This window comes from Echiichthys vipera (assembly GCF_963691815.1).
Source record: "Echiichthys vipera genome assembly, chromosome: 20".
Classification (NCBI taxonomy): Eukaryota; Metazoa; Chordata; class Actinopteri; order Perciformes; family Trachinidae; genus Echiichthys; species Echiichthys vipera.
The window spans coordinates 4,257,461-4,270,324 of record NC_139845.1 but is presented as its reverse complement, the minus strand read 5'-3'; the positions used below and the strand labels follow the sequence as shown (position 1 = coordinate 4,270,324).

Genomic DNA, 12,864 nt, shown 5'->3' with positions numbered 1-12,864 from the left:
ATGCAAAACCACCACAAAAAGATGCAACATGACTAAAAATAGATGCAAAACCACCACAAAAAGATGCAAAATGACTAAAAATAGATGCAAAAATATCACAAAAAGATACAAAATGACTTAAAAAAGATGCAAAACCACCACAAAAAGATGCAAAATGACTAAAAATAGATGCAAAACCACCACAAAAAGATGCAAAATGACTAAAAATAGATGCAAAACCACCACAAAAAGATGCAAAATGACTAAAAATAGATGCAAAACCACCACAAAAAGATGCAAAATGACTTAAAATAGATGCAAAACCACCACAAAAAGATGCAAAATGACTAAAAATAGATGCAAAACCACCACAAAAAGATGCAAAATGACTAAAAATAGATGCAAAACCACCACAAAAGATGCAAAATTACTTAAAAGTAGATGCAAAACCACCACAAAAAGATGCAAAATGACTAAAAATAGATGCAAAACCACCACAAAAAGATACAAAATGACTAAAAATAGATGCAAAACCACCACAAAAAGATGCAAAATGACTTAAAATAGATGCAAAACCACCACAAAAAGATGCAAAATGACTAAAAATAGATGCAAAACCACCACAAAAAGATGCAAAATGACTAAAATTTGACTCTGTTCACCGGCAGAGCCTCAATATTCATGTGTGTGTGTGTGTGTGTGTGTGGAGTATTTTTTATCCAGATTTCAGCTGAACTGACCTTTTCCTGCTGTTCTCACTGTAATGAATCATTAGTTCACGACTGTGAAACTGTGGAGCTCCATTAAAACGACGCCGACAATCAGATTCCACCCACAACAGATACAGAGCTGCTGATTAGAGGAGCTGACCGTTCACCACATCCTCTCTGCTGCCTCCTACACACACACACACACACACACACACACACACACACACACTCACACACAAACACACACGCACTTTTGTAATAGACCAGATATAATTTTCTTAACAATCAAATTCAGTTTCCTGTCCCATCCTGCCCACACACACGACAGACAATAACATCATGTGTGTGTGTGCGTGCGTGTGTGTGCGTGCGTGTGTGTGTGTGTGTGCGTGTTTGTGTGTGTGTGTGTGTGTGTGTGTATGTGTGTGTGTGTGTTGCGTCCAAGCACGACTGGTGCCAATAGACGTTATAATTTCACCGACAGAAACATTTAAAATAAAAACGAAACGTCCTTTTTTTTTATGTGTTCTAGTGAAGTCCAGGAATCTGTTATCAACTTTCGAGGACGAGCAGCCGCACCTCCTCGGCCTGGGCGGGGAATACCCCGACCAATGGGAGGACACGCCGGCTGTCGTCATGGCAGCGTGGCGTCGCTCAGAACAACAGAAAGTGGCGGTGGAGCCCAACTTGGTGGAGACGCACCCGCCTTTCAGAAATAATAGCAACGATACGCAGACATCAAAAAACCTGCTGCTGGACCTGAACAGGTAAACACAACACACACACACACACACACACACACACACACACACACACACACAACAGAAGAAGTGGGCAGTTAGCATTAGCAGTCTAGACGGCGTTAACGTTTTTATATTTGATGACATCATAGAGACGTCCCAATAGGTCGACTCTACCTCGTCTTTGCACTTGCTGATTTTAAACAGTAGGGGGGGTGTGTTGAGCCATTCATTCATTCATCTTCAACCGCTTGTCCCTGTCGGGGTCTCGGGGGGCTGGAGCCGATCCCAGCTGACATCGGGCGTGAGGCGGGGTCCACCCTGGACAGGACGCCAGTCTATCACAGGACACATAGAGACCAACAGAGACAGACAACCATTCACACCTACGGGTGATTTAGAGTCATCAATGAACCCAACACCTGCACGTCTTTGGACTGTGGGAGGAAACCGGAGAACCCGGAGAAAACCCACGCAGACACGGGGACAACATGCAAACTCCACACAGAAGGGCCCCAGACGGGATGCGAACCTGGAACCTTCTTGCTGTGAGGCGACAGTGCTAACCACCACACCACCGTGTAGCCTCCAACAAAAAACATTTACACCAGCATTGATGTGTTGCGTCGACCTCACACTGGGCAGGTGCGTTGCTGAGGATCCAAAGAAGCCCAGTGTCGAACATGTAGTCAAACAGATGAGTGGTTTTCAAGAAATCCGCCGTTAAATCGGGCGCGGAAACCTGCGGAATTAAAGTTGATGCACTGTATTTATGGCTTCACGTCGTCTGAACAAACCTCTTTTGTTTCTCAGGTCTCTGGAGCCGGGCGGCGGTAACGTGTTAGAGCTGGAGCGGACGGTTAACGAGACCTCCTGAGGGTCGCGTCGTCACCCCCAACCCCACCTCCACCACCACCACCACCCCCACCACCACCCCCACCACCGCCCCCATGAAACCCCATGATGACCTTTGACCTTCCCGACCCCTGTAGAGCATGGTTCAGTGTCCTGGAGCAAACCTCATACAGTAGTTCCCACTGTGATCGTTCCATCTCTGCTAAATCAGATACACTGTATTAATAATAATAATAATAATAATAATAATAATAATAATAATAATAATATAATAACAAAGAGGCACTGGTTGCCTTAATTTCTGAAGTAAAGTTGCACTGAATAGTCTTCATCTTATCAGTTGTATCTGTTGTCTTGATCGACCCGGCTTAAATTCAAATAGATGTAGTGGATATAATGCGGCGCGGCGTTTATTCCAGTGGAAAATATATGAAAATATGACGTGAGGCTTTTTACAGGACACTGACGGAGAACCTTTTGTATTTATAGAAACCTTGTTATTGCTCTCTGTAGTTCTTTTAATATTCAAATGTTTTTATTCCCTTCCAGTGAGGCAAACACCCCCCTTTTGATACTCGTTAGTGTTCATATTGTACTGGTTATTTTTATTTCATTGTACCCTTTTATATATTTTTATATATATATATTTTCTTCGGCTGACTTTACATTTCAAACATGGAGGTTTTTAGCTTTGGGTTCCTGCGCTCGTTTGAAAAAAAAGTTAAAAGATGAATTCAGATTTCAGTGTTAAAATCCAGTTAAATGCAAAGAAAACAACGTCAGCTTCTTTCAACAAATGTTCATATTTGACGGGTTTGTTCTGTACGATGAGTGCGAGTCAAGAGTAAGAGGACTACGGTCGCTCTTACAGCTTTTGTGTGCAGTTGAGCAGCAAACTACACCTCAAAATATCTATTATGCATCAATTAATGTTGAGTTTCCTTTAGTTCAACATGTTAGGAAATCATTTTATTTGCCTTTTTGGTGAAACTTGCATGAGAAGATTGATACAAGTCTTCGATTTGTGCGATAAATATGAAGCTACACCCACAAACCAGTTAGCTTAGCTTAGCATAAAGACTGAAAACAGCTAGCGTGGCACCTTTTTAATACGTCATATCTCATTTGTTAATTTGTGAGTTTTAGAGGTGCTGGTATGTGTTTTTTTTTTAATCTTTGGATCAAGGCAGGCTAGCTGTTTGCAGTCTTTATGCTAAGCTAACAGACAGTAGCTTTGTAAGCTTAGTTTAGCATACTGTAAAAACTGTACTCAAACTCTGCCCAAATATTTAATAAATACATAACAACATCAACCTCTAGCTGTAGGTGCGGGGCTAGCTGTTTCCCTCTGTTTCCAGTCTTTATGCTAAACTAAGCTAACCTATGAAGCTACAACCAGCTGCCTGTTAGCTTAGCTTAAAAGTTAGCCCGACTCTGCACAAAGATTAAAAAAATACACCTACCAACTTTAAATTCTAGCTATAGGTGCGAGGCTAGCTGCCTCCCTTTGTTTTCAGTCTTTATGCTAAGCTAAGCTAAAAGGCTGCTGGTTGCAGCTTCATAGGTTAGCTTAGTTTAGCATAAAGACTTGAAACAGACGGAATAGTTAGCCCTACTCTGCCCAAAGATTAAAAAAAATACACCTACCAATCTAACTTCTCGCTATAGGTGCAGGGCTAGCTGCTTCCCTCTGTTTCCAGTCTTTATGCTAAGCTAAGCTAACATGCAGCTGGTTGTAGCTTCATGGGTTAGCTTAGTTTAGCATAAAGACTGGAAACAGAGGAAAACAGTTAGCCCGACTCTGCCCAAAGATTTAAAAAATACACCTACCAACCTTAACTTCTTGCTATAGCTGCGAGGCTAGCTGCTTCCCTCTGTTTCCAGTCTTTATGCTAAGCTAAGCTAACAGGCTGCTTGTTGCAGCTTCATAGGTTAGCTTAGTTTAGCATAAAGATTGGAAACAGAGGGAAACAATTTGCCCGACGCTGCCCAAAGATTAAAAAAATACACCTACCAACCTTAACTTCTCGCTATAGGTGCGAGGCTAGCTGCTTCCCTCTGTTTCCAGTCTTTATGCTAAGCTAAGCTAACATGCTACTGGTTGTAGCTTCATAAATATCATACAGACATGAGAGTAGTGTTGATCTTCTTGTATAACTTTTGGCAAGAAAGCAAACGAGAGTATTTCCCCTAAAGTCAAACGTACTTTTTGAAGCGTGTGATGGAAACACAGAATCAACTTCCTGCACTAACTTTATTTGTTGCATTCGCCTTTAAACACTTTCACCGTCAGTGTTTAGAGACTTTATCTTCTGTTTTTCAGCATTTGCCAAAAACTTTCTTTACCAGAAATGAAAAAAAAAATCTATTTTTGTAAATATAAGTTGTTAATAAATGAGCAAGTCTAAGCGTGTGTGTGATCTGCAGTTAATAAAGCGATGTGAGTCGATGTTTTTGATGAATTACGACTAATTACGGATAATTTAAAGGTATTAATCGTTCATTTCAAGTGTAGATTTATTTTGAAATGTCTGAGCTTTATTGAAAGCATGTTCTTCTTTTCTGTGTTCATGCGTCTGAGTTTCCATTGTTTTACTCCAGTAAATGATAAATACATGTTTTCTATCTTTAAAGCATCCTGTGTGCAGCTTTAACTGAAGTTCAGGCCAAACGTCGTGAGGACAGATGTGCGTCCAGGGTCAAAGCGCCTCCTCCACCACGATCACGACCCTGAAATAGATCCGCAGATTCATAATTAGCGCTGACAGTCTCAAGACAATACGCAGTCGCACGGCTTCATAACAGGCCGGTGTCAGAGTAACGCAGCAGCAGTGAATGCCGTTACTGCTCCAGTTTCACAGCCAGACGTGTTCGTAATGACACGATAACAGAGTCTTTATGAACTGTGTGAGGAAACGTTTGTGACCAGAGATCAAAGAGCTGCAGACACATTATTAATTATGAATTCAAAGCCTTTAATCAGGGCTCACAGAGGAAGTGGTCGCTGCTGTGTCAATGTGATGTGATTTAGGTCAAAATGTTGATTCATTATGTCAAAATGATGTAATTCTTCGTCAAAATTATGTGATTTAAGTCAAAATGTTGAGTTATTAATTCAAACTTATGTGATACTGAGTCGAAAAAGTGAGATACTAAGCCAAATTATGACCTATAAAGTCAAAACGATGGGATTTAAGTCAAAATGTTGATTTATTAAGTCAAAATTATGTAATTTAGGTTAAAATGTTGATTCTTTAAGTCAAAGTGATTTGATTTAAGTAAAAATGTTGATTTATTAAGTCAAAATTATGTGATTTAAGTCAAAATGTTGATTTTTTAAGTCAAAGTGATGTGATTTAAGTCAAAATGTTGATTTATTAAGTCAAAATTATGTGATTTAAGTCAAAATGTTGCTTTATTAAGTCAAAATTCTGTAATATTCAGTCAAAATAATGTGATACTGAGTCAAAATACTGAGATACTAAGCCAAAATTATGACTAATTAAGTCAAAAGTATGTGATACAACATACTAAATTTATGTTATTTAGGTCAAAATGTTGTTGACCAAGTCCAAACTAATGTAATAAAAGTCAAAATATTGATTTATTAAGTCAAAATTATGACTTATAGAGTCAAAAGATGTGATCCTCAGTCAAAACGATGTTATTTAGGTCAAAATTATGACTTATTAACTCAAAATGACGTGTTTTAAGACAAAATGTTGACTTATCAACTCAAAATGATGTGATTTAAGTCAAATGTTGACTAATTAAGTCACAATGATGTGATACTAAGCCATGTTGACGACCAGAGTAACTCCGTGTCAGTGTGTAGTGTCATGTACGTGTGGCGTGTTTGGTTTCATACGTGTGGCGTGTTCGGTTCCACTGGTTGATAGCTGCAGAGATCTCAGGCAGATGCTCGGCTGCAGAAAAGGTCAAAGGTCACCTTAGTAAAAGTGACGCTCAGAGGAGACGGACAGATGTGTCCGGATGTGGGACGGGAACTGGTCCTGCTGCAGAAGAACCAGGTAATCATCATCATCATCATGACACACGCAGGCCCTGAACGCAGCATATGGACTCTGTGTGTGTGTGTGTGTGTGTGTGTGTGTGTGTGTGTGTGTGTGTGTGTACCCTCACCCTCTGCCCTACTTTCTGACTGATGATGCTGCAGAAAGGAGGAGGAGAGGGAATATCCCACAATGCCCTGCTGCTCATCCCATGGGCCAGATGGATGAAGACACAGACGGATGAGCTTATAGATGGATGCTGCGGTTATAGTTATAGTCTCCACACACACACACACACACACACACACACACACACACACACACACACACACACACACACACACACACACACACACACACACACACACACACTGAACGTGTTAATTGTCGCCGCCCTCACAGCAGCTCGCGCTTTGGCAGTTTTTAAAACCTGTCATGTCACACAATGAATCGAATACCCAACTTCCGGTCACAATTTTGACCGTCATAATAAAAGCCTTTAAAAAAAAAAGTTAACTATCCCAAGATAAACTTATATGCACCAGTATAATAAAGTGAATACTGTAACATATCAATCAAAATTACAAAAATATAATAATAATATGTTTATTTGATATAGCACCTTTTAAGACAAATTGCTTGACATCGTAAAATTGTCAAAATCAGACCCAAACAGTAAAATTAGTAAAAGAAATACTGCTGGAGATCAAATTTAAAACACTTAAAGTGATTTACACAATGCCCAAATAACAGCCATGTGCGTGAGTATGTCCATGCTGTAATGATAATACGTAAAACACCGCATTTATTTATTTGTCTCTAAACTTGTGTTCGCTGTCTTGACCATAAACTGAATAAAAAATAGACATAGCGTCTCCGTTGAGGTCCGTTCTCTGAACTTGATCCAATCGTCCTCGTCTCTGGGAGTCGCCATCTTGTCAGACTTTGACTCCGCCTCATTTTCTCCGACCAAAAAAGGGCATGTATGTGACGTTGTGGGGAGGGAGATACGTCCATCTGGCTGACCTTTACTGAAGTAGCCACATTAGCTCCACCGCTCCACTAGGCTAACAGTACACGTTACTAGCTAAACGGGGGTGGGAGTCCCGTGTCTCTAGCGGAGATTACACCGTCTGCGTGAGTAAAGTACAGCCAGCGTTTATGATTTAAACTGATATTCAACACAGTCCCATGAACCATAGACTGTAAAATACCGACCGTCACGGCCCGAATCCTCCCTCTGCTCCAGATTAGCATCTAGAGTTTGTGGCATCTATAGTAGGCTGTATTGCAAGTCATGGTGCAGGTGCCACTATTAATTAGCATAACAGAGCTAACGCTAACACGGTGTGATCCTAAACCATCTGTTTGTACAGTTGATGGAAGAAAAAACCATCTTGTCACTTATGGAAACACCACCACATGAATGACCGTCCAGGTCCAGATGATGGAGTTAGCATGCTAATGATGCTAATTCTGACAACTAGCCTCCGAGGAGAAGTTACGGCCAGAGGCTAGCTGCCACTCGAGAGGCCAAACCCCTAATTATTCATAAACTTTAACCTCCAATAAAATAAAAACTAGCTTGCTACAAAAAAAATTCACCACCTTCAGTGTTGTCATGGAGATATGACCTAAACATACAGATGATAATTTTTTTTGGTTTAATGGTGCTGTAAAAACAGCCTGTTTAACATGGAGGTCAATGAGAAACTGCTCTATTTTGAAACCTGCCCCTAGTGGACACTCAGAGAGCTGTAGTTTTTGGCACTTCCTGTTTGGATCAAACAGGAAGTTGCTGTGGTGGGGGGTTGGCATTTACACATTATTCTTCTGTCTTCCACATAGATGTATAGTTAGATTGAGGAAAATTGGGAAAACTTTTATTTTGACTTTTCTAGTTAACTTATAGGCGAATAAAAAAACCCAAAATAAAATAAAATAAAATAAAACAAAATACAGTAAAATAAAATAAAACAAAATACAGTAAAATAAAATAAAACTAGTAATATATCAGTACACATTTACACATTATGCTTCTGAGGAATTTGCCGAAAACTTTTATTTTGAAGGTTCACACACTCCAGTTCCCGCCGTACGTCGCTAACTTGACGTCACTCTCCTCCGGTTGGTGGTGGCTCGTGAGCTCCTGCTCGTGAGTGCAGTTCGGTTTGTTGTCCAGGCGGCTGCGCGTGCTGCCCTGCCTGCTGGCTGCGGTATAAAACGGCGGCCAACGGTCAGAAATCACACCGGTCAAACCGCTCTGGAGCGTTAAACGGCTCCCCCGAAAACCGTTAAATCCCCCCCCCTACCGGAACCGGTGTTGCCCCCCCACCCCCCTTACGAACCGGGAGAGAGAGGGGGGTCCAGAGCAAGGGCAGGACCAGCATGGACCCCCAAGTGAAGGACCGAACCAGCCCGGCAGCGGCGGCGGCGGCAGCAGCGGCGGCGGCGGGGGGTTTCAGCGGGCGCCCGGCCTCTCTGGGAGCCGACGGGGGTGACTCGGAGTCCGGAGCCGGCTCGGAGGAAGCCGGCGTGGGCTGCTGCAGCGACACGTTCAGCAGTCTGCCCGACATGGAGCAGGAAACCCTGGAGGAGAAACTAAGAGGGCTGGCGTTCAGAAAGCAAACCTCGTATCGGTGAGTGGGGCTAGCTGGAGGGATGCTGGGACAGGATCCGGAATATGGGATTAGATCTGAGCAGAGGGCTTCAACAGGGGGTCCGGGGCCCCCAGGAGGGACCCCAGATCTGCTGCAGGGGGTCCGCCAAATTGTTTTGATATTGAAAATATGCCTGAAAAATACAAATGCAAGGTTTTAAAGATAAATGTGTGGAAAATAAATACATTTAGACATTTACCTTGAGTATAGGCTGACTGGCTTGCCTCTAAGATAGTGTTTACATGAACATATGATGTATAAATATATGAATATGTTAATAATGATCATGGTCACATCTTAGTATAGTTTGCACCATAAACAGCTGTGTGTATGGGCTTTATCCCACCAGTTTAATATGCAATTTCATGCAATATGTCTTGTAGGGATGTCTCTTTCATCTAAGGGGTCTTTGGCCTAAAAAATGCATTGGAGACCCTTTTATGAAATATTATTTCTGCTCATTTTTGAAGCTTTATTCACATGTTGGTTTAAGGTGTTAACACGACGTGACGTTGATGCACAGCAGCATTTAGCCCCATGACAGTGATGGATCCAAACTATTCAGCATATGCAACCATGCCCGTGGTGTCGTAGCTCTGATATGTTGGAGCATGAGAAGAGGGAGGGGGAGGAGAAACAGTATTGATTTTGGGACTGTGTGTGTGTGTACATGTGTGTGTGTGTGTGTACGTGTGTGTGTGTGTGTGTGTGTGTGTGTAGTGAATGCCAGCAGCAGCCTGACACCCTAGTGCGACTGGCAGCTGCTGTTGATAGTGAAAACTGGCCAGAGACCAAACACAAACACACACACACGCGCACACGCGCACACACACACACACACACACACACACACACACACACACACACACACACACACACACACACACACACACACACACAGACAGACAGTAGTTTTGGTTGTCAAATGTCACTGTCAGGAATGTGTGGCATCTATCTGTCTGCCTGTCAATTCACTCTTTGTTTTGGGGCTCTGTGTTTGTGTGTGTGTGTGTGTGTGTGTGTGTGTTTGTATGTGTGTGTGTGAGTCAGTCAGCACAAATAATCTGCATTTCGAGGTCAAATCAATCATTTTAACTTGATTGTGTCTGATGGACTTGTTTTGGGAAACCGTGGCGCAGTAAAGCGTGTCTGAAATCACCATAATCCAAGTCGCGGCTGAATATTTGTTGATGTTTTGACTCATTAAACATCGTATGCTTGTGTTTCAGGTAGGGGTGCACGATATATCTGCATTAATATCCGTATCGGATGATTTTTCGTCATTTTTGGACATATCGGCATCGGTCTGATGAGTAAAACTGAGCTGATATTAACAACCGATGTTTATATCCGTGTGTCCGTCCGTCCGCGTGACTGTGTTTTTATGTTTGCATTGTCGCAGTGCAAGTTGTAAAATGCGCATTTAAAGTCAGGACATGTTTGTGATATTTTGGATTCAGCCCTTTTTCTCAGATTTGAGTTTAAATGGAACGAACTTGAGCGTAAAACATGTTTTTCAACCGTGAATACTGGCGAGTTTGATGAAGTAACTTTGTCCGATATTATTTTGATTAATGTTCATGATTGTTGTAATTTACGATCCAAACTTTCTCGCAGGAGTTTTGTGAGTTGAAACTCTACCTAAACTTGAGTTACACACAGGGTAAAGGTTGCTAAAATCATTTACGTGAGGTTGGTCGCTTGTGTCTTATCGTAGCCCTGTAACCTCGTTATTCGGAGGTGAAACATGTTTTGAAAATGAAGGAAGATACTCAAAAATTTAGCTTGGATGATTTTCAGTCTGTACAAAATGTTATCATCTCAGAAACTTGTTTTTAACATATACCTATATCGGTAAATATATCGGCCATATCAGCCATATTAATATCAGATATCGTCCTGACCCCAAGTGAAGGAGTTCAAGTCCCTCGGGATCTTGTTCACGAGTGAGGGACGATGGAGCGTGAGTTTGGCCGGAGAATCGGAGCAGCGGGGGCGGAGCTGCAGTCGCTCTACCGCACCGTTGTGACCAAAAGAGAGCTGAGGAAGGCAAAGGTCAATCTTGGTTCCTACCCTCACCTATGGTCATGTAAGCTGGGTCAGGACCCAAAGAACCAGGTCACGGGTACAAACGGCCGAAATGTGTTTCCTCAGGAGGGGGGCTGGAGTCTCCCTTAGAGAGAGGGGGAGAAGTTCAGCATCCGTGAGGAACTCGGAGTAGAGCCGCTGCTCCTTTGCGTTGAAAGGAGCCAGTTGAGGTGGTTCAGGATCATCTGGTAAGGATGAACCCTGGGCGCCTCCCTAGGGAGGTGTTCCAGGCACGTCCAGCTGGGAGGAGGCCTCGGGGAAGACCCAGGACCAGGTGGAGAGATTAGATCTCCACACTGGCCTGGGAACGCCTCAGGATCCCCCAGTTAGAGCTGGTTAATGTGGCCCGGGAAAGGGAAGTTTGGGGTCCCCTGCTAAAGCTGCTGCCCCCGAGACCCGACCCCGGATAAGAGGCTGAAGATGAGATGAGATGAGATATCGGCCAAAGTTTTCATATTGGTGCATCCATAATTTCAGGCTTTTGTTTCCACTCTTTTAATTTATATCCCATAAATTAATTTCCATTAAACATGAAAATAAAGGTGCATATTAGCTTTGCACTGAGTCCCGATCAGATTCACTACGCATCATTTAAACACATTAAAACAGAATAAAATGTCCATTTTGGGAAGGAAATTCCTCTCATTTGAAAACAGGATGGTGCAGAATAATCCTGTTACAGTCCATTTGACGGATGATAATTAGTCCTGTTTGTTTGTTGGTTTGTTTATTGCAGCTTTTCTTCCTGAGGTCCTTAATATTCAATTCATTATATTCAATTTTCTTCCGGTCTTTTTGAACACCCACATGTGCTGTGAGGCAGATGCATCAAGGGAGGACTCCGCACTCTTTCCCTTTTATTGAACCGTCCTTTGTAGAGTCTCTTCTCCACCGGGTGTTTTCCCAGGGGGGGGAAACCATCTTTGGTTCAGGGAGGTTTCCAGGAGGATGGTGCATCATGTGGAGTGCCGCAGCTGGTCCGGCCCGACCGGTTTTATAACGGCACAAGTAGTTAGTTTGATAAATGTGCCTCAGTCCAAAAAAAACAGCAGCAAACTGGTGACGGGCTGGATGTGGCGCACTGTACTGTGGAGGAAAGGCTGACATCAGATGGAGAGTCGTTATCGTTATATTATCCTCTGAGTTTAGTCATAATTATGCGATATTCAGTCAAACTTATGTGATGTTGACTTATTAAGTCAAACTTATGTGATACTGATTCAAAATGATGTGATTTAGGTCGAAATGTTCACGTATCAACTCAAAAGTATGTGATTTAAATCAAAATGTTGAGTTATTAAGTCAAAATTATGTTATTTAGGTCAAAATGTTGAGTTATTAAGTCAAAACTACGTGATACTGAATCAAACTGATGTGATAGTAATTCTAAATATTGACATTTCAGCTCAAAAGTGTGTGATTTAAATTAAAATGTTGAGTTATTAATGCAAAACTATGTAATATTTTGTCAAAATGATGTGATACTAATTCAAAATGTTGACTTATTAACTCCAATGTATGTGATTTAAGTCAAATGCTGACTTATTAAATCAAAATGATGTTATTTGTGAAAAGCTGACATCAGATGGAGAATCGTTTTTATATATTTTAATCTGACGGTCTGAATATATGCTGCGTAGTTTCATGGTGAAGTTTTATTTGTGTTGTGGGTACACGAGTCCAGCTGGGAGGAGGCCTCGGGGAAGACCCAGGACCAGGTGGAGAGGTTAGATCTCCACACTGGCCTGGGAACGCCTCAGGATCCCCCAGTTAGAGCTGGTTAATGTGGCCCGGGAAAGGGAAGTTTGGGGTCCCCTGC

The 12,864-nt window shown here is 42.1% G+C and overlaps 2 protein-coding genes across 3 annotated transcripts in view; both read left to right on the top strand.

The window, feature by feature from the left end:
• Positions 1 to 4,692, top strand: part of creb3l2 (cAMP responsive element binding protein 3-like 2) — a 43,446-nt gene extending 38,754 nt beyond the window's left edge. Inside the window, exons 11-13 of one of the 2 annotated variants that reach the window (XR_014593679.1) lie at positions 1,222 to 1,456; positions 2,243 to 3,610; positions 4,137 to 4,692. Coding sequence is in view for 1 of the 2 variants with exons in the window: in XM_083935607.1 (XP_083791733.1) it covers positions 1,222 to 1,456; positions 2,243 to 2,306 (299 nt within the window). In the remaining variant the exon portion in view is untranslated. Of the gene's footprint in view, positions 1 to 1,221; positions 1,457 to 2,242 lie in introns of both variants that reach the window. The other variant, XM_083935607.1, reaches the window with a different exon arrangement.
• Positions 4,693 to 8,653: 3,961 nt separating this feature from the next.
• The window catches only part of dgki (diacylglycerol kinase, iota), a 90,793-nt gene continuing 86,582 nt past the window's right edge, over positions 8,654 to 12,864 (top strand). Inside the window, exon 1 of the mRNA XM_083934714.1 lies at positions 8,654 to 8,936. Within this exon, the coding sequence (XP_083790840.1) occupies positions 8,686 to 8,936 (251 nt within the window). The 5' untranslated portion in view covers positions 8,654 to 8,685. The remainder of the gene's footprint in view (positions 8,937 to 12,864) is intronic.